We start from the raw sequence: 22797 nt of genomic DNA on the forward strand, positions 1-22797 counted from the left end.
TATCAACATAAAATTAATAAATAAGATAAACATTAAAATATTACATTAAATTTACAAAATTTAAAATAATTTACAAAATTACTAACCCCTCCCCTAGCCATTTCGGGTTAAGAAGATTATGGAAATTAAATTAGTCAAACAAATGAAATAATTTAAACTACAATAATCTAATAAGTAGTAAATTACTTTAATTTATTTAATTACTAGGTTATAATGATTAGGTGTTAAATTACTCTAAAATTTTAAAAGAAAATTATTGAATGTTACTCTACAATTTTAAAAGAAAAATATTTAGATGCTAAATCAAGATAAATTAATAACTAAGATAAATATTAAATTATTAAATTAAAATTACAAAATTTAATAATTAATGATATTTACAAAATTACTATTAAGTAATAAATTTAGGAAATTAATTTATTCAAATAAATGAAATAAATTATACTAAATAAGCTAATAAATTATAAATTACTCTAATTTTATTTAATTACTAAACTTACTATTTACTATTTACTATTTACTATTTACTAGCAATCTAGGATTAAGAGGATAAATGGGAAAGGTTAATGGGGAAATGTATCTAAAGAGGGGTAATCTCGTAAATATATTGAGGAGAAGGGAGATTTTAAGTAAATAAAAAAAGAACGTAAGTAACTTAAAACTTAAAACCAGGCAACCAGCTTTACCTTTCTTTTTTTGTGCTGCTGCTCCGCTTGCTCATGGACTCAAGTCTCGAGTCTCGAGTCTCTCAGCCTCAGCTTGGTCATGTCGTGTTTGCAGCCCTGCGAGAGGGAGATTGCAGCGATAGGAGGAGGTGCTGCTGCTGGTTGCGACTTAGGAGATGGAGGTGGAGGGTGAAGCCAAAGGCTAGAGGGAGAGAGTCGAAAGGTTGGAGCACTGGAGTGGAGCCGAAGGCTAGGGCTTTTCAAAGTTCGAAGGTGGATGCAAGGCCGCAGGAGGCAGCTGAAATCTAGGGTTATTTTTTGAAGTTTGAAGGTGGAAGATGGAAGAAGAAGAAGCCTTTTGTCAAGGACCTTGAGGTATGTATCCTAATGCATGCTACAAACTAATTTATAGAAAAAAATTTCATTTTGTTTGCATTATTTTGTAGATATTTTCATTGGTAGCTGGTAGGGACTTCAGCATCTTGATGAATTTTTGAATAGCTGGCTTGCATCTGCAGAGCATCTCTGCAAGATCTCTTCTTTCTTTGTCATGACTCAAGTAGTGAACTAAGCTTTGACTCAAATCTCTCCAGAACTCACAGATTGCACAAAAAGAGCCAACAAATCACGTGGAAAAAACAAAACAAATGCAGAGAACAGCTAAAATTTCCCCCTCCAATTTTATTTTATTAGTTCCCATGATTTCCAGAAAATTTCGAAAGAACAGCTGAAATTTTCGATATTTCATTCGAAATTTAGCGAATTTCTGCAAAATCAAATCTGTATCTCAATTTTGTTTCGGGACCCATCAAAATTCGAAATTTCGACCAAAATTTGGACATTTCAACTGAAATTTAAGTCCTTGATCCCAATAAACCAAAAAGCTTGTTCCACATTTTCCAGGCAAAATCACAATGCAGAAACAAATGAGAAGCTGTTTATGAACTATTAAAGCTTAAAAAGCACACATATGGAGAAAGTGCCTTAGAAGGTCTCCTACTTCACAACATATTGTTGGTGTTAACTCTATTAAGCACAAATAGGGATCGTTTGGAACCACTTATAAAAAGTACTTTTCTGGAAAATTACTTATCTAAAAGTAGTCTGGGATTACTTATTATAAGTACTTTATTAGATAAGTACTTTTTTTTAGAAAAATATTTTTCCAAAAGATACTTATTTTCCTAAAAAAAACATTGTAGTTTGGAAATGAACTTTTTGAAATAAGTACTTGTTTAAAGCATTATAACTCTTGGGGGATTGGCCTAGCAAATTTTTTTTTTTTAATAGAGCAGAGAGGAAAAATTAGCACTAGTCAAAATATCACAAAAAGATTAGCAAGAATAAACCCCTAAAGAATCTAAAGACCAAGAAATGACTATCTGCTCCAAAGGAGATATGACAATTATCCAACATCAGCAACAAAGAAGCAAGCACATCCGCCTCCTTATCATTAAGAGACCTATGAAAGTGGAAATCTCACCAAGTACCATCTGAAACCCAAAAAAAAAAAAGTATTATACCTTGAACTTGAGTGACAAAAACTAGGAAAATAAATGGACAAAGCAACATCACCCATCCAGATATCTTCCTAAAAACAAATTCAAGAACCTTAACAAACTTAGTATGAGGAATAAAAAGGGGAAAAATATGAGAGATACCTCCACGGACTATCTAAAGAGGAAGAACATCTAAGACCCAAGTTAGTATCCCAACCATTCACGTGTAATCTGAACTTACTTTTAATGACCCTATGCCAAAGAGAGGAATTCTAAAGGGAACCAACAAAGCCATTTAGCAAAGAGGGAAGTGTTTTTAGCTAGCACCTAGCAACTTTTTTCTCCAACAATCCAAACCTAAAAAATGTGAATAGCAAAAGGCAGACCGTCGCTAGCTTGTTTATTCAATAATTGTAATTGAAAAGAAAAAGAAAAAGAATGAAGAAAAAAGGACAAATAAATTGCTAATCTTAATTCAATAAACAGTAGTAAACTTCTCAGCTTCTGTGGCTTTGTCAGCAGACCATAAGAAGAAGATGATGAAAGAAAGGAAGAAAGAGAGGAAGGGGAAGAAAAGAAGAAAAGGAAAAGCTTTTTTAAAGCTTTCTGTTGAAGAAGAACAATTTGTTAGTTGAAAACAAATGGAGAAAAAGAAAGCTGTCTTCTCTCTGCTTTGGGGGGAAAAATAGGTCTCTGGCTTGTTTTTTTTTATCGGTAAAGGTAAAATTTATTGATCAAAATGGAATATGCACAGAAAATTCCGAACATACACCGAGAAGGTAGGCCAAAGCTCCCAATCAAAACAAGTAGCATCAGAGAAAAGGAGAGGAAGGGAAAAAACTACAAAGATGATGCATAGATGCTACAACTCCCTGGTTGTTGAAGCTCTCTGGTTCCTTGCTGATCTCAAAGATCTCAGCTGGTCTCTGCTGCTGCTGGAAGAAGGAGCAGTCCCAATATAGACAACTGGGAGACTGCCGATGAAGAACTCTCTAAGCTCTCAAGGAGCTTTTGGCTTCGAAGGAAGAGAGCCTTCAGGAAGCTCAGCTGCTATCCTGACTCGGAAAGAGAAATCTCAAGAGATGCTCATTACGTTGTCCTAATTTCAATGCATTTGAGCCAACTAACCAAATTTTGTGTTTATTGCAAAAGCAAAGTATTTGGGCCGATAAAATTATAGATTGGACCTTTTTTCTTTAAAATCCTAAATAGAAAAAATCCATATTCTGTCGCCCAAGTAGGATTTGTAGGATCCCAATTAGGACTGTGATCTTAAGATCATGACAACCCTGATACAATCCTACTTGATTCCGATTCTTCATACAATCTGGATCGATTAGGCAAGTGTGGATTGTAGGATCATACGATCTGGATAGGGATTTTGATAACCACGATACCCACAAGAATTCTAAGAATAAACAAGCAATAGTGTAATACAAAGGGATTCTAGCAAGACAAGCCTGAAAGTGCAATGCGATTTTGAGTTTGTTACTAATCGCATCCTGCAACTGTTTTACCATAAGCTCCAGCAGTGCACGAGTTCATCAATGAATAAATTTCAACATTGAAGCAATGGTGCACAAGGAAATGACACTGTTTGAAATTTAGAAATTAAAGAAAACACATCATATAAGATTAATTTCAAAGCAGTTGGAGGGACAATAACAGCAGTAAAAACATTTGATTACATACCGAGGATCATTTCCAGATAAGGATATATAAACCCAACCAGTTGGCTTGACAAGTTCTACAGTTTTTATTTCCTAGAATGTACATGATTAAACCAAGCAAATTGTTAGTAACACTAAAATATGAGAAAATTACATAAAAGTCAATTTATGAGAAACAAAGACAAATTTAATTACAGCACACATAATTGCCCAGCAAAGCAGGTACTTAGAAAGAAAAAATAACAAAAGATGCAAGGTCAAGGAGTCACCCTCAAGTTGTGGAAGCCATCACCAGCACGAATAGAGACCTTACTAGGCGTGTAGCTCTCATCAAGCTTGAAATCCACATAGAGGACAACTAGCTTCAAGAAATCATAAAATAATCAACCTGTGAGAGCTCTAAAGCAGAGATAAAAAAACATTTTAAAAAAAAATGTGGACATACCTGTAGCTTAACTTTCTTTTGAAATTGAATATTAACCAAATGAGGCTGCACACCATCTGATCTGAAACCACAGAAAGCATTAGAGAGAGAGAGAGAGAGAGAGGGGGGGGAGGGAGGGAGGGAGGGAGAGAATGGAAGTAGTTACTGCCAATAGGTGTCAAGGTTGTTGTCACATAGGAAGAGGACACCATTGCCGGGCTTGTAGGAGCTAACACTCCAAGCGGCCTTCTTGGCCATCTCACGTAGGTCATCATCAACCACCAGGTGTTGATTAGCCGCCATTAGCTTTCCTTCCTCTTCTCCTTCTGATGACTCTGTTGCCATACTCCCCTGTTTTAGAGAAGCATTTAACTCAAACAACCATTAAACCTCCATAAACATACAACAATCCTTAACTAAGCCATGCTGCACAAAAAAATTTCCATGGAGGTAGAGATGTAGGACTCACTAGTGAAAGAGGGGCAAATGAACAACACGCATATTTTCGAAACTCAGACCAATTATTGACCAGGTGAGGCCACTGGATCAGTTGAAATGGTCATAATAGTGGGTCAAACCAATGGTCGGAATGGTGACTAAAGCATAAAAACGCATGCACATATAAATAGTATCTGATTATTGACATCAGTCCCTATGTATCTGTCTAAAAGATGGAAAAATGGTGATTTTAATGATTCCATTCCAGGATTACTGAGGGTTAAACAACGCCAATGGTCTAAGCATGTTTCAATCATTTAAAAATAAATAAGCCTTTTTTTTAGGTGAAGAAACCTCCCAAATGTTAACTCTTAATATTCAAATTAAACATTATAAAATGAAACCAAAAACTTGTAATCTAGCTGCTGCAACATATGGTTATATTCCAAAGCAATGACAATCTTTAAACCTACCAGCTCATTTAGTTCGTAGAATAGCTATTCCTTGGAATAAGAAGGAATATAGTGAAAATTTGGGAATGTAGGTAATAGCTATTGCTTGTATGTTCCTTGTTATTTCACTCAACATGCAATAAGAAAGGAATAGACATTCTGACAGTGAAATTTGGGAATAGTTATCCTTTGTCTATTCCTTATTATGGACTCAAAAAAAGTTTCAGATTGTTATTTGCTTTATGGCATCAACATAATTTTTTGTTCAAATAATTGTAACTAACCTAGTCTAACTAATCTATTCCTAAGAATAGATATTACGCAAACCAAATGTCGGGTAAGTGTTCATTAGAAAATCCAGAACTTCTTCAATGGGACTTTGAGCAAGTTGTTCCTCCAAAAAAACAGAAAACACTCTAGAATTAGTTTATGTGGACATTTAAAAGGCTTTGATATGTTAGTTAGGCTTATATATTGCATATAATACGCAAGAGTGAGCTGTGAACAGTGTGATGCAGGGGCAGCATCAAGGATCTGCAGCCATGGGGAGAAAATAGAAGAAATTGAAGAGAAGAAGGAAAAGGAAGAGAGGAAAGATGAGATACAAGGGGGAAACTCATGTTCACTTTAAATTCAAATTCACCAACCTACTTACAACATGGCTTTCACACACTATTTATATGAAAGCCTCTAACACAAGAAATTACACATATACCTCTAAAACCACACTACACTACAACCCGTATAGAACACAAAAACTACAAACAAGCCCCCCAATTCACATGATACTATGCTTATTAAATTAAACACATAATAAACTACTAACTAAACCCAACAATCCCTTGGCTCGAATCTTCATAATTGTTCTCCACAAGGATCTTCCCATGGTCTTGCTTCTTGTCCTACATCAGTGTGTCTGCAAACAGGAAGGCAACTGCTTAATTCATCTATTATTACCAAAGAAAATGCGGGGATGGACTAATAAGAACTCTTAGAAGAGGAGAACTTTCTAAGCTTGACTTTTAAAAGGATTATGATCATGCTAGTTAAGCTTATTTATTGTACAAACTAAGCAAAAGAGAGCTGTGAACAAGCATTATTCACATGCACCCTGAACGAGGCTGTTCTGTTCACCAATTGAACATTGCTTTTAACTTGTTAAAAAAACATCCCAGGCTCCTAATGTTCCAAGCATGCATTACTTCAACTCATGGGGCAAAGACCTAGTTGAGTTACAGTGTATCCTACTCAAATGTCCTTTTTTTTTTATTTCACTGGACCCAACAAGACCCTGATTTCCAATTCACTATCCCTGATTGCTCTGTTTGGTAATGCCTACCAGGGGGTCCGATGGAGGATTTCCTCTTGTGGGTCCTTAACCATGTGAATCTCTTGATGCATTTTCATTAGATTGTGTTTTCTCTGCGATTTATGGTAAGCTGTTTTGTGTGGCTTTTGCAGAATGACATATTAAGCCCTTGTTTGGGGGCACTAAAAAAAGTGTTCATGGCACTGATCCCTTAAAATAAGTACTTGTAAAAATAAGTGTTGTTTGGCTTGAACAAATATAAGTACTTCATACCAAAAGTACTCTTTTGAACCACTTTTTTTGGAACAAGAATAAATGAATTTGGAAAAGTTATCTAGGATAGCTTTTTGTCCACTTCTAAGTGGGTACTGTAGATATGCAGTGGCAGGTTTGTAATTTTAATGAAATTCAGTGGTAATTTTGCAATTTTACAAAATTGTCCTCCATACCCTCTTCCTCTCTCCGCGCAGGCGCTCCAACCCCTGCAACCCTCTCCTTGTCCTCATCCTCCTTCCACCGCCACTGCTGCTTCCTCCTCACATCACTGCTGCTGCCACAGCATCCTCCCATCACCTTGGTGCCGCCTTCTCCTCACATCACTGACGCCAGTGTTGCCTCCTCACAGTGCTGCCACCGCCTCCTCCTTTCCCTCGTCAGTGCAGGTGCAGCACCCTCTCCCCCTCTCTGCACAGCTCCCCTCCCTCTTCCTCCGCCTGCAGCCATCTCCACCTCTGCCTTCCTCTGAAAAAACCTAGATCCACTTGTTGTGAAATTGTGAATGCTTTCCTTTTTTATTTTTTTATTTTTTTAAACCTGGATCATGATGAAAAATTTTATTAGTAGTGTTAATTTCAAAAAAGTAAAAATACAAGACAATAATAATTTATTTGATGAAAAATATTATAAATTGTAATTAAAAAAAGTCAGCTATCATAAATTTAATTAAATTTTTAATTAAAATATTAATAATGTTACTTAAAAAACATTAATTAGGAAATATTAATTAAAAAGATATTAATAATTTTATTAGTTTTTATTGATATAATTTCATAATTATGTGTTATTTTTTATATAACCTATTAAATTTATGTTAAAAATAATATTATTCATTTTTAAATTCAGCGTTTTAACTTCATACAACACAATAAAATTCAGTATCCAAACAACACTTATTGTATCAACACTTATTTTTTAAACACAACCAAACACCACTTATGACATTCAATACTTATTAAATTCAGCTTCTTTGCTAGTCTTGGTGAATAACTAATGGCTTACTTTGGAGGGGGATTGTCAGGCTTGGTCTTTGGATCCTTCGGGGGTTTAATCTTGAAAATATTTTTGGGAATTTTTTACTAGATATGATTCTTCTTTTCCACTCTACAAATCCATTTGGAAGGCCAAAGTTCCCTCTAAAATCAAAGCTTTGATTTGGTTGTTTGTGCTTGATAGAGTTAATACCCTCTCTCCCTAGATGTTTATGTACTTTGTTTTAATTGTCCAAAATCTGCATCTTATCTTTTTATACATTATGATTGTGCTTGGAGGGTATCGAATAAGTTATTTGATTTGATAGGTGAATGCTAGGGAGGTTTATGGAATTTTTAGAAGCTTAGGAAGGGTCCTTGAATGTCTGAAACCTCAAGAGAGATCCGTGTCTTTTCTCCAAATGTCGAGGGAGGTAAATGTCTTTTACCCAAATTTGAATCATCCATCTAAGCCAACAACTTCCATAAAATTTGCAATAACAATTTGACAATTGACTTCACAAACTGAACAACACTAGGGTCATTGCCAGTTTCAGTCACAATTACACCCGGAACATATATATGTAGCATCGGTTTTGTACACAGGACATTAACAGAAAGTAGGCCAATTCCTAACCTAATTTCAACTAAAGAACTCAAAACGACAGACTTCAAATGGCCAAAATCCAAATCTTAAGTTAATTACAACACTGCCAAAAGGAGAATTAATATGCAATGAATCATATATCATCAAAGCACAACAAAGTATCACAAAAATTTTAAATTAAAACACAGACTCATCGGTAAAACTAACTTTTGATATGTAGAACTCAGGGTATCGAGCACCGTGGGGGCAAAGCCAGCGCCGCTACGGCATCGACTTCAGAGGGTCACGGCTGGTAGGTTGCAGTACCGGAGGGGCTGGCCAGGGGGCTTTACATGAAAATAATAGAAAAAAAATTATAAAACATAGTGCTTCAAAGGGGAAGTTTATAACAGAACAGAAATTCTACTAAACACAATAGAGAAGCAAGAACGTAAACTAAAATAAAAAATACAACATAGAATTTCTATTTAACAGGATTTAAAGGCAGAAAATTTTAATAAAAAATTTTAAAAATTTACAGCGGAAAAAATTTATTCAGTCCAGAGAGAGAGAGAGAACGAGAGAAATTACCAGCGCCGAAGAGAGCTTTAGGTCGCTGGAGCGGGCAGATTTGGGCCGGCCCGCACCGCAGCACATGTGCAGACAGTCGCGGCTGCAAAAAACCGCCGCAGTGGAAAGCTACCACTCGCCGGCAGCACCGTGGCACCAGTAACCAGCTCCTATGCTCAGCTAAAATTATGTTCAGCCGTCGAACCTGCCCGGAATCCCACCGCTAGTAGCTGAAGTTCCCCGCGCGGATGGATTTGCAAAACCGTCTGGGAGGTTCTAATGTGCTTTTTTTTTTCCCGTTTTCTCTTTATTTTTAAATAATATATTAAATAATCCTCTCGAGTTGACATAATCTCACTGCTTAATCTAACGAAATTTGATACGTGTCAAGACCAGTCTTTTTCCTATACAAATCTCATTTGATCAAGTAATGAGATTTAATTGTCACGCATCAACACTCAATTGGACTATTATTTTAGTCTCGTTGTTTGGTCTAGTAAGATTTATTTAAATTTTACTAGATTAAGTAACAAAACTTTTTGTGCACTCATTTTTTTTTTATTAATAATCCAAAGTATGTCATTTTTAAAATCTTTTTAACTACAATTTGTAATATGGATTATTTTAATTTTTTGTGTTCTCCTTATTTATTTATTTATTTATTATAATAATAATAAATTAAATTTTTAGAGCGAATAATCATTTATTAATTTAAATTTTCACATAAAATGAATTAATTTTTTTTAATTTAATTATTTTTATTATAAATTAATGTAACAGTTATATATTATAAATGTATACTAATAACAAGATTATTTTTAGTTAAAAATAATTATTATTGAAATTGTTAACTAAAAATCTTAATAATTTTAATTTAAAATATATTTAAAACTAATAATAACACTTATTTAAATACAATCAAATGTCACTTACAAAACATGAGGTAATTTATTTGCTCTTAGAATAACAATAGCACATTTGTTGACCTTCATAACTCCACCTTTAGTAGAGTGCTTGTACCTTTGGATTCAGAGATTTCAAGATAAAATAAGATTTTTCTTCATGGAATGTGTCATACTTCGGTAAGAGTTCTTACAACACCATTATGCATTTTTATTCGTACCATTCCAATCCCAACAACTTTACAAATTATATTATTATCTATCAACACAATCCCACTAAAACTTGATTCATATGAGGAAATCAATCTTTATTGGGAAACATGTGAAACGAGGATGTTACCAATCACCTAATGATTTTTAAAGCATGCATCACTAATAAAGGAAAGAACAAATTTAGTAGTTTTATATTCATTATCAATAACATTTGCTTTGAACTATTTCTCATTATTTCTTTGATTTTTTCTCTTTATTATTGTTCTTAAGCTTGTAATAGTCAACTTTGATGTGTCAATTCTTCTTACAGTAATTGAAAAATTTATTCATATGTCTTTGTCTTGATTTAAATTTGGGGTCTAAATTTCTTCCTGTTAGCCTAATAAGGCTTAAACTTTTGTTTTGATGATAATAAATCAATAGTACTTAACATGTTTGTTTTAAGTAAAGTTTGAGGGCTCAAATGCTTTCATGCAAACATTATTTATTTGTCAAATAATGTCTTAATGAAATTTCTAAAATGTAAGTTTGTAACAGTAGGAGGCAACAGATGGATGGATTCTTTTGCTTTAATATATTTTGCATTGGTCAATCCTTATTCAAGTGCAATGACCAACCTTCAATAGGAATGAGCCATGTAGCAGTCATTATATGCTTCTTTCCTAAGTATTGTTTCCCTTCTGCTTCTTTTTCTTCTTTCTTTTGAAGATATAATTAATTAATGGCCAAAGTGTACTAGTGGAGATCATCAGCAGTGACTTTGATTAGAGCATTTTCTGGGTACTTGATCCATCTTATTCAGCTTTGATCTTGTTATATTTGTCGTTTTTAGTACTTATATATATGTTTCTCTTGTCATAATTGTTTAGAAAAGCTGAAAGCTCCAACCTACCTTTAGACTATATATTCTGGAAGTCCTGAAACTGCATCTCTTGTCACGCCTCGAACCCCGAAATGGGACTTAGGGGTGAAAATGTAATCTAACCTATCCCTGTATCATACAAATCATCCAAAGATACAGTACAAAGGATGAGGATCCGACCCCGTGGGGTTCCTAGGCACCCTAAACATATCCAACACAATCATATACGCAGTGGAAAAAGGTCATTCTATATATACATATGTAGTACCATACCAGAGTCTATACAAGAGCAGAACACGGCTCTATAAAAAACGTACAAGCAGGTGCCAAAACACATCTCAAAATGGCAACCCACCAAAAATACAGTCCTAACACTTACCCAAGCGCTAACCGCAGTACATTGGCCACTACGCTCCCTACACCAGGACGCTAGTTCCGGTTACTCAAAGGACCTGTAAAAATGTACGTACAGTAGGGGTGAGACACCTCTCAGTAAGGAAGAACACAGGTTATATCGGTGTGTGACAGTTTGAGTGTTATCATGATGCAACATACACGCAGTTAAATGTAGTCTAGTACTAGTTTACACAGTGCATACACGCACACATACACATGATCATCAATCCTGGTGTTATCACACCCTTCGCCCCGAAGCCGGCTCGCGACATACGGAGTTGCCCTGTAGCCAACCCGCGAACACGGTGCCACCGGCACATGGTTAGTCCCCGACTCCCATGGCATCGTACCGGCACTAACTGGTGGATCCACACCCTTCGGCCTGATCTGTCGAAATAGGCTCACGCCCTCGGATATAGAGCCGGACACTCTTGCCTACATGGCAGGCAATAAAACACACGCCCTCGGATATAGAGACGGATACTCTCAGTACCTGGAACAATTCGGAACCCCGTTCCTACTAGCATTTTAACAATCACACACACATGCATGCTCATATAACCAAACAAACCACACCCATTTGGTAATCTAAAACATGGTTTCCTAAACAAATATAGTTTAAACAAGTCAAGGCATGACCATCCCAATAACACAGTATAAATCAACATATACACTCGATTTTCCACAAAACTAGGGATGCAGCCTGTTGCTCCCTTTTTCCCAAAACTGTAATAATGAAAAACTCATAATTTTCCCCGTTAGATCCCCCCAAATGAGTAGTCAAAACACATACAGGACCGTGAACCACAGTTCCCCCAAGTCCGATTTCAAAAATAACCAATATAAACACAGTTCCCCTTACCTTTTCCCCGAATAACAAATTCCGAACTCCAAGGCCCCTAAACAACGAACCGAGTTCTAAAACCTACAAATCACAATACATAATATACTCACAAGACTATTTCCTACAAAACTAGCAGATCAGAATTGAAAACCAAGTCTTACCTCGATTTTACGTCGAAACCTGAAAATCTCTTAAATGGGATTCCGATCCGTAGAACTTGTAGAAAATCCTTCCACGATTCTCGTAGTAACTTCTGATTCCCAATTCCAACCACGATCAGTGAAGAAATCTAAAGAGAAAGTGTAGGGAGAGTTCTAGAGAGAGAGAGAGAGATATTTGAGTTTCTTAATGAAGAAGTAATGAAAAATTATATTTATAGCCCTTTGACCCAGGAAAACTCGTCGACGAGGCCTATAGTCTTCTCGTCGACGAGACGGGGAATTCGTCGACAACTCCTGATATTCTCGATTTCCAAAACTCCTCAGCTTCTCCTCGTCGACGAGTCTCTGAATTTCGTCAACAAGAAGGACAAAGACTTCGTCGACAAAATCTAACTTTGTCAATGAGGCCTTCTCTTTTACCAAAATGCCCCTCTCTTTAAATATTTAAACCCACTTATCACGGTTCGAGTTCTTACAATCTCCCCTCCTTACAAAAATTTAGTCTATGAAATTTACCATCTCTCTCATTCATAGGCTCATACATACAATCAAACACATATATACCACTCTAGAGAAAAACTGGCAACCACTACCGCATAGCCCCATCATACACATACACATACATACCCTCACTTATGGTGGAGGAATACCGTGGTTACATATACAACGGTCTTAGGAGTTCACAATACACACACTCCCGACGACTAACCACCTATCCCAACCCACAGTAGGATCATGTACAAATGCTCAAAACAACTGTGGATACTTCCGGCGTATTTCCGTTTCCAGTTCCCAATAAGCTTCCTCAACCTCGTGGTTTCGCCACAATACCTTCACTAACGGTATCTCTTTGGTACGAAACTTCTGAACTTTACGATCCAGAACCTGAACAGGTATCTCCTTATATGCTAAAGTATCCCCAATTTCCAACTTATCATAACCAATAACATGTGAAGGATCCAACACGTAACTCCTCAACAGGGATACGTGAAACACATCGTGGACCCTCGAAAGTGCTGGAGGTAATGCAATCATGTAGGCTACCGAACCCACTCGCTCAAGTACCTCAAATGGTCCGATATACCTCGGGCTCAGCTTGCCCTTCCTCCCAAATCTCATCACCCCTTTCATCGGAGCAATATGCAGAAATACCTTACCTCCCACTTCAAACTCTAACTCATGGCGGCGAACATCTACATAACTCTTTTGTTGACTCTCAGCTGATCTAATCCTATCCCGGATCAAACCCACCTTCTCAGATGCCTGCTACACAAGTTCAGGTCCTAACACCTGACATTCACCAACCTCATCCCAACACAAGGGAGATTGACACCTCCGACCATACAAAGCCTCGAACGGTGCCATCCCGATACTAGATTGGAAGCTGTTATTATAAGCGAACTCTACAAGTGGCATAAACTGTATTCAGTTACCACCGAAGTCTAACACACAAGCTCGCAACATATCTTCTAGTATCTGTATCGTCCTCTCCGACTGTCCATCAGTCTGGGGGTGGAACGCTGTACTGAAAGTAAGCTTCGTCCGTAGTGCCTCCTATAAACTCATCCAGAATTGAGAAGTAAACCTCGGATCCTGATCCGATACTATGGACACCGGTACTCCGTGCATTCTCACAATCTCATGCACATACAACTCTGCTAACATACTCAAAAGATAGCCAACTTTCATCGGTATGAAATAGGCAGATTTCGTCAATCTATCCACGATCACCCAAATAGCATTCTGCCCGTGAAGCGCTAGTGGCAAACCGATCACAAAATCCATGGAAATATGCTCCCATTTCCACACCGGAATAGGCAAAGGATGCAATGGCCCTAGCGGCCTCTGATGTTCAGCTTTTACCTACTAACACGTCAGACACTGCTCCACGAACTGAGCAATCTACCTCTTCATACCAGACCACCAGAAGGTCTCACGCAAGTCTCGATACATCTTTGTACTACCAGGATGTACCGTATACATAGAACGATGTGCCTCCTCTAGAATCGTCCTTCTGATCTCATCATCGTTCGGAATATACAGTCTGGTCCCAAACCTCAATACACCCCCTTCAAAGATGTTAAACTCTGTAGTCAGTCCCTGCTATATCTTTTCCATAACCTCTGCCAACTCTACATCACTAGCCTGCGCGGCTTTTATACGCTCAAACAAGATCGGTTGGACCACCAAACCAGCAAAATAAGCCTGATGATCACCAACCACCAACTCTATACTTGAGCTTTCCAAATCTCGTCTGATGTGACACTAAGTTACAACCGCAGATACAGCCGTAGGCCCTAACTTCTGACTCAACACATCAGCCACCACATTAGCCTTCTCTGAGTGATAATTGATCGTGCAATCGTAGTCTTTAATCAACTCTAGCCACCGCCTCTGCCTCATGTTCAACTCCTTCTGTGTGAAGAAATACTTAAGGCTCTTATGGTCAGTGAAGATCTCACACTGCACCCTGTACAAATAATGTCGCCATATCTTCAATGCATATACCACAACAGCTAATTTTAGATCATGCGTAGAGTAATTCTTCTTATACTCTTTCAATTGCCGAGAAGCATACGCTACTACCTTACCCTACTGCATGAGCACACATCCCAGGCCTTTCAGAGATGCGTCACTATAAATCACAAACCCACCATCCCTCAAAGGAATGGTCAACATTGGAGCAGTAACTAGCCGGTGCTTCAACTCCTGAAAGCACTGCTTGCAATCACTGGTCCACTCAAACTGAACTCCCTTATTGATCAATCGTGTTAGAGGTCTAGACAGTTTAGAGAAACCTCTACGAACCAACGATAGTAATCTGCCAGTCCTAGAAAACTCTAAACCTCCTGCACATTCTTTGGCCTTACCCAGTCAACCATGGCTTCAATCTTGCTAGGATAAACCAATATACCATCCCCAGCAACCACATGGCCTAAGAATGTAATCTCACTTAACCATAATTCACACTTCTTCAATTTAGCATACAACTTCTTCTCCCGCAGAATCTGTAATACTAACCTCAAATGTTCCACATGCTCTTCCGTACTCCTCGAGTATACTAGAATGTCAACAATGAATACCACCACAAACCGATCCAGGTACTCATGGAAAACCCTGTTCATCAGATCCATGAACACCGTCGGAGCATTCGTCAACCCAAAAAGCATGACTAAGAACTCGTAATGGTTATATCTAGTTCGGAAAGCTGTCTTCGCTACATCCTCCGCTCTAACCCTCACCTGATCATATCTTGACCGCAAGTCAATCTTTGAAAAGACTCGCATGCCCTGTAACTGGTCATAGAGATCATCTATACACGGTAAAGGATAGCGATTCTTCACAGTTACCTTGTTAATCTCATGATAATCAATGCACATCCGCATCGACCCGTCCTTCTTCAGTATTGAAGCTCCCCAGGGCGAAACACTAGGTCGAATGAATCCCCTGCCCAGTAATTCCTGTAACTGCTCCTTCAACTCCCGAAATTTTACTAGAGCCATCTGGTACGAAGCTTTAAAGATCGGTGCCTTACCAGGTAGCAACTCTATCGCAAACTTCACCTCACGATTCGGAGGTAAACCGGGTAAATCATCTGGAAACACATCCGGAATTCGCTGACTACCCGAATGTCCTCAAGTCTCAACTCATCCCACGACGGTTCCTTCATACTAGCTAAATTTGCCACACGTCAGCTCACGGATTATTTTCGAAACAAATCTCGTTGTTTCATTTTGCGAGATTTGCGGGAAGACAATGTCACGCGTCACCACCAAAGCCCTGCCCATGGCAATTCTCATTGGACCAAGCAGCGAGATTACGTGAGCATCATTTTGGGAAATATTTTCCCAAATAGGTTATTATTTAATATAATATTTAAAAATAAAGATAAAACGGGAAAGAAACTTGATTTCTAATCGAATGAGAAATGAAAAATTATCAAGGAGAAAGCAACATCATTTTGATTCTTCAAACTGACGTCGACTTGTGTTTTTAGCGCCAAGTGCAATGATGGAGAGAGAAAAATTCTGCACATGTAAAATGACATCGTTTTGCCTGTAGTTTTTTGATGTAACAATATAATAAGAGAAAAAGTGCAACACATTTTTTTTTAACTAAAAGAGAACGACACCTCCAATTATTTATTGATATACCCTCACTTTTGGCGGAGGAATACCGTAGTTACATGACAAGTATTGGGAGATTATAGGGGGGAAAAAAGACATTAAAGGCCTCCCAAAAACAACACCAACAACCAACCAAAACAGGACTACAAATCTAAACATAACTAAATAAGAAACAAATCTAAACAGGCCTAGCAAAAACAAAAATACTAAAATCAACAAATCTAAACCAACTAAACAAAAATCAAGAGGATGAACTAATGACAAAGGGAAGTGAGATCCAACCTATCCATCCAAAGGATACCTTTCAGAGAACGTGGTAAAAGATGTCGTTCTTCGTAGATGACATTATTTCCCATTTCTACTTCTCTAGCGAGAAAATCAACTGCACTATTGCCTTCCCCATATTGATGGATCACCATGAACTTCACTCATTCTAGTTTCGCCACAAGGTCCTCCCAAAAATCTCAAAGATATCACAAGATACATCTACCTTTCCGAAACCAATCAACAACAATTCTCAAGTCACTTTCAATAATCACATTAAAATAATGAAGTTGTTTACATAAACAAATTCCTTCCAAGATTGCTTTTAATTCCGCATTATTATTCATATCATTGCCAAAATAGCTTGAAAAAACCGCTTTCATCATGCCATGGCAGTCCCGAATGATTCCTCCACTTCTTAAAGTACCCGGATTGCCCCTACAGCTCCCATCACAATTAAGTTTTATCCACCTTGCTGAGGGTTTAACCCATGAGATAATTTTTTAAGGCCTGACGCAAACTCCCTGATGTTGAATTTGAAACTCTTTCAAAATCGTAATGTCTGATATCTTCAATTTTTGAAAATAATTAAAGCTCTTAGCTAAAGAACTAACCCAATATCGAACACTTCTCTACGTCTGATTCGCACTTTGATAAACTCCTTCCATTCTTGCTTTGCACATTCGATTCCCAAGACACTGGCACATGCACATTTTATGATCTTTGATTCTTCATCTACTAAAAACAAACTGGTAGTATAGATATATCTTCACCGTGATTTTATGGACATTTATCAATCATTGTGGAAATGCTTTTATCAACAATTTTGTCATCCCCTTATTTTTTTTCGAACAATGTTTTTAATTTTTCTATTTTTAATATTTTTATCTCTTCATTTCCCTTTTTAGTTTCTAATTTTGTCTCCCTCTATTTTTATATTTGTTCATTTTTTATTATTTTTATTTGCTAATTTCCTAAAAAAATAGACTCTCTACTTTCTTCATTTAATTTTACTTTTATATGAATTGATTTGCTCAATTCAAATAAATTTTGCTTCTCTCCTTTTTTTTCCTCAAGAAAAACTTTTGCATCTTATTTGACTTGAAATCGATACTGGCTATATATTTATGTCGTCTAAGTGTTTTCTTTTTTCTTGTTATTATTATTACATTTTTGTCTTACTTTGTAATTTAAATTTTCATATTTTTCTTACTTTTGAATTTTCCAGCTTTTAAATTGGAAAAATAAACAACAAAAAAAATAAAATTAATTCACTTTTCGCTTATAATATACTTCAATTATTTTAATTAATTAATAATTTAGATATTAAAGAAATTATAGTTAATCATCATGTGCATCTCCATTATTAATTAAAGGAAGCTTATTAATTAGTTTTCAATCATTTTTTTTCAATCATCTTTCTAAAAATGACTTCGACTTATAATTATAATATTTTCAAATTATAGACATATAATTAGGCCATATTTTAATAAATTATTTTTATTATTAAATTTAAAGAATTCTTTTTAACTTCTCACCATCTTTTAAAATTTTTCATCTTTCCCTAAAAAGTAATAAAGTGAGGCATGCATTTAAATTTAAATGAATATATATAAAAATATAATTTTCATTATCCAAGAAAATTAATAAATTTAAAAATAATTAAACTCAGGCAATGTGTGTCCAAAATTGGTATAAAATTATACACTATTTACGAATTTGAGTATTGAGCAAGTTCAAGTAAGAAGTTCAAAAGAGAACACACTAATCTCTCTTAAATTACTTTCTAGGTATTGTGTCTTCATGTGGTCTCTATTTATTACGGGCATAAGTTTTACAACATTTCATTGATTCCATATTTTTAGATTATCATTTTTTGAATATATCAAATATATTTTTTAGATAATTTTAAATAGTATTAGAGATTTTGATCTCATGATTATTTTAAATAATTATTACTGAAACATATTATCTATTGTAGTATTTGTCTTCTCTCTTGCAAAATAAAAATTCCAAGTGTGAGGTTGCCATTTAATGAATAAATTGATTTTAGTTCGTTGTCAGCACAAAATTTTTAGGATTTTTTTTTGGTTAATTAGAAGTCTAGACCAGGGGTGTAAGTAAGTCAAGTTTACTTGCAAGCTATTTGGAGTCAACTCTTTCCCTAATTCGACTCAACTCGATTCTACTTGAGTTCGAGTTACTTGAAAATCTTAATGAATCGAAAATCAAGTTCAATAATAGTAATCAAGTCAAGTTTCACGCCTAATCGAACTTTTAAATTTTATCATATTTATATTATATATTGTTAAAACCTGAGGAGTCCAAAAGTGTACTTGATACACATGAGTGAACACCAATTTGACCCAAAAGCTTAAGCCTATTGGGTCTTGGGCTACACCATGTATATAAGCACCCATCAAATACTCACTTTTTCCAATGTGGGAAAAACTTCACAAGTGGAATTGTCAACAACCTTCCCCTCACTTATGAGTTCCAACTGCTCCCCCTTGAACGGAAGCTCCACCACATGTGAGTTCCAACTGCTTCCCTTTAAACAGAAGTCATCTTCTCTCTTACGGGACAAATTGTCTAACAATTTGCTCAAGTGGGTCGTCTTACGTGTCTCGAATTGTATTCCAAATGGTGCCTCCAAACCAATCCTACCTCCCACGCCTTGACCCAATTTGGATCCATCTTGGTAGCTTAAATAATCCTTCTTAGCCTCGGTCACACACTCCCACACCCAGCGTTGTAAATCGTCGACTCTAATACCACTTATTAAAACCGGAGAAGTCCAAAGGTGTGCTTGATACATATAGGTGAGCACCGGCTTGACCCAAAAGTTTAAGGCTATTGGGTATTGGGTTACACCATGTATATAAGCACCCATCAAATACTCACTTTTTCTAATGTGGGACAAACTTCACAAGTGGAATTCTCAACATATATGTCATATAATATATATATATATATATATATGTCTTATAATTATGTTTAATATTATATGTACATTATTGAAAACAAAGGTGTAGTCCCAATAAAGGGGGGGGGGGGTGAATTGGTTTTTAATATTTCTTTTAAATATTTTTAATTAATTCTTGACTTCTTGGTTTGATTAACAATCACACAAGAATTTAGTTCTTTTTATACAATCCACAACACAATTAAACAATCAATCAACCACACCAAACTTTAAAACCAATCAATCAAATCCACAAAACATTCAATCAAGATGTTTAGTTTGTTACAGCCCTGTAGTGAATGAGACTTTGAATCAAGCCATGTATTTATGAAATTTGTTTCTAAATTTGATATTCAACAAAACATCCACACTCTTTCAAAAATTCAGAATTCGAATAAACTCTTAGTTAATTTATCTTTGGGTGTTAACCAATCAACGTACTCCCTTTGAGGTTTCCGCAAAGTATTAATCAACAAACGTACTCCCTTTCGGTTTCCGCAATCCCAAATCAAAATTAAACTTTAAGTTTACTTAATTTCCAAATTTACGTAGTATATATGATTTATAAATTTAAAACATCAATGCAGTTAATATATGTGTTGAAAATAAAGAGCAAGGGAAAGAGAGAGTGAGACCACAGTTTTTACGAGGTTCGACTTATTCGCAGCCTACGTCTTCGCCTTTGGCAAACCACCAAAGGATTCCACTAAATTAGTTCCTTTTCCAGGTGGAATAACATTGTTACACACTCCTTTAGTAGGCTAGAGCCTGTCTCTCTAAGTGATATCCCCTCACTTGGTCACTCTTTTAATTAGGCTAGAGCAGACCTCTCTAAGCAATTCCATGCTTAGCCAACGATCCAACAATTCTGGAATCATCACAATCTACAAGAGATACAACAAATAGATGTGTACAAAGAGTGCTCTCAGATAGAGCTGATTAGTACAATTAAAAACTAATATACTTCAATTCAAAAATATCAAAAGAATGAAGTAGAAAACTCAAGATTTATATCACCAGATTACTTCTCTTTATAAGGATCAAGAACTTAGATTATATGCTTCAAAGAAGACTTGATATACTCAAAAATATCTCAATGATTTCGCAGCAATTCAGTCAGCAATTCAATAGCAAGAAGGCTTTGAGAGAGAGAGAGAGAGAGAGAGAGAGAGAGAGAGAGAGCTTTGAGAGATTATTCAATTCTTGGTAAGTTTAAAGTTCATAATCCATGTATTTATAGGCTTAGAAACGCTCTCATTCGTGCAACCCAAGTTTACTTGGAGTGCCCCCCAAGTTTCTAAAAAGATTAGGGCGCAACAAAATTAAATTTGAAATCAAAAAGTTTGAAAAATCTGGTCGTTGCCAAACTTTGGTTGCCTGAGGTGCAACTTCAGTCGCCTGAAGTGGGTTCAGGTGCCTGAAGATACAAGGTCAGGCGCCTGAAGCAACACTGCCTGTTCTGATTTCTTTCAATAAATCTTCAGTCACCTGAGAATAAAACCTTAGTCGCCTGAACAGTTAAAATCTGTTTTCTTCTCTTTTTTTCATGAATGTTTGGCTTTCTTACTTTCTTACTTTTGAAAAACATTTTTTGAGGTTTTAAAATAAAGTCTCTAAGTCCATTTATATCCCCTAATGAGCTTCATTTCATTCAAAATGATATTTTATACTTGAAGTACTTACATAGTGTTTTCCTAGAATATGAAAACTTTCTTGCTCATTGAAATCTTCATGATCATCATTTCTTTTTCATTTGAGGTTGATTATCCAATGAGTCCTTTGTTGCTTTGAGTCTTCTTGAACTTTCTCTTGATCACCTTGTAATATGTCTTTGAGGCCTTAGTGAGCTTTGGAAAGTTCTTTTGAATCTTGGCTTTTTGAAGTTCTTGAAATATCATCACTTGAATACAAACACGTTAAACTTTTCCTTTATTTGTTATCATCAAAATAAGATGTGAAAGCCTTGTTATGCTAACAATTATATATATTTATATATGTATTTGATACTAATTTATAATCAAGTCGAGTTCAAGTTTAATAAACCTATAGCCGAGTCAAGTTCTTAGTTTAACAATTATGAAATCGAATGAGTTTGAATCAAGTTTCGAATTGAACATTTTCGAGCAATCCAGTTTGAGTATTTTACTATGTCTACTTGACTCGACTCAACTCGAATATACCCTTAATCCATATAAAACTTAGGCTAGAGGAGTTAAGTCATTTCTTATCTCATATCTTCCCACCCATCTCAGGACTCAAATTCAAGACCTCCAGAAGAATGTCTCAAGTTTTGACCTCTATAGAAAACTAATTGATTCTCTACTATTCAACATTTTATACATACAATGGTTAGCATTTTGTAATTCCAAAAATACACAAAAGGATCCTTAATATCAGTTTTGTTTTTTTTAAAAGGCAGACATCTAAGTACAAAGTTAAAGCCAGAAAATTCTGACTTAACAAAAAGAATCCCAGTTATATTTTAAACTTTTAAAAACACCTCACTTATTTATAGCCATATAACAACAACAACAACAACAACAACAACAACAACAACAACAACAACAATAATAATAATAATAATAATAATAATAATAATAATAATAATAATAATAATAATAATGATAATTATTGGCTTTAGTGTATTCCCAAGAGGGGGGCGAATTGGAATTTTAAACTTTTCTCCTAAGTTAAACCAAATATCAGTACTACACAACTTAGGGCCTTTCTATATATTCGTAAACCCAATCAATCTCAATAGTAAAACATAAACATTCAAGTGCTAGAATTTAAAATGCAGAAATTAAAAACAGACACAAGAAATGTTATCGAGGTTTGGCCAACTGTGCCTACGTCTAAGCCTCAAGCTCACAAGTAAGATGATTCCACTAAGGCTCACTTAACAGGTAGAGCGACACCTAATACAACACCTTAATAGGGCGGTACACCTAATTTTTCTAACCGAGTCAAAGCCAATTCAAGACTATTCACAGGGCTAGTCTCCCTTTTCTGACCACCCGTCAAGAATACAACTGATAATCAAATAAATTGTTGCACACAAACAAATATACTTTTAATACAAGCAGATGTGTACAACAATAAGCTTAAAAATACACTCACGAATGATATGAATTAAAACTCAATGTGAAAATGTGTATTTTTCACTAAAAAAATATTTCTCAATAAAGATTGCGTGTAAAAAA

General features: G+C 35.7%; 1 protein-coding gene and 1 long non-coding RNA gene across 6 annotated transcripts in view; both read right to left on the reverse strand.

Moving 5' to 3' along the window:
- Window positions 1-9140, reverse strand: part of LOC131161693 (anaphase-promoting complex subunit 10-like) — a 44829-nt gene extending 35689 nt beyond the window's left edge. For 2 of the 5 annotated variants that reach the window (XM_058117668.1, XM_058117654.1), the window contains exons 1-6: window positions 8882-8911; window positions 8519-8637; window positions 4425-4609; window positions 4280-4340; window positions 4104-4196; window positions 3857-3927 (exon numbers count right to left, since the gene is read on the reverse strand). In XM_058117668.1, coding sequence (XP_057973651.1) covers window positions 3857-3927; window positions 4104-4196; window positions 4280-4340; window positions 4425-4603 — 404 coding nt within the window. In that variant the 5' untranslated portion in view covers window positions 4604-4609; window positions 8519-8637; window positions 8882-8911. Of the gene's footprint in view, window positions 1-3856; window positions 3928-4103; window positions 4197-4279; window positions 4341-4424; window positions 4610-4727; window positions 4800-8518; window positions 8638-8881 lie in introns of all 5 variants that reach the window. The other 3 variants (XM_058117646.1, XM_058117637.1, XM_058117662.1) reach the window with 2 other exon arrangements.
- On the reverse strand, window positions 5751-7076 carry LOC131161717 (uncharacterized). The gene is made up of 2 exons (XR_009138610.1): window positions 6907-7076; window positions 5751-6064 (listed from the first exon to the last, which is right to left on the reverse strand). It is a non-coding gene; the product is annotated as an uncharacterized LOC131161717 (long non-coding RNA).
- Window positions 9141-22797: the final 13657 nt, after the last annotated feature.

The sequence above is a fragment of the Malania oleifera genome, chromosome 1 (assembly GCF_029873635.1).
Source record: "Malania oleifera isolate guangnan ecotype guangnan chromosome 1, ASM2987363v1, whole genome shotgun sequence".
Classification (NCBI taxonomy): Eukaryota; Viridiplantae; Streptophyta; class Magnoliopsida; order Santalales; family Ximeniaceae; genus Malania; species Malania oleifera.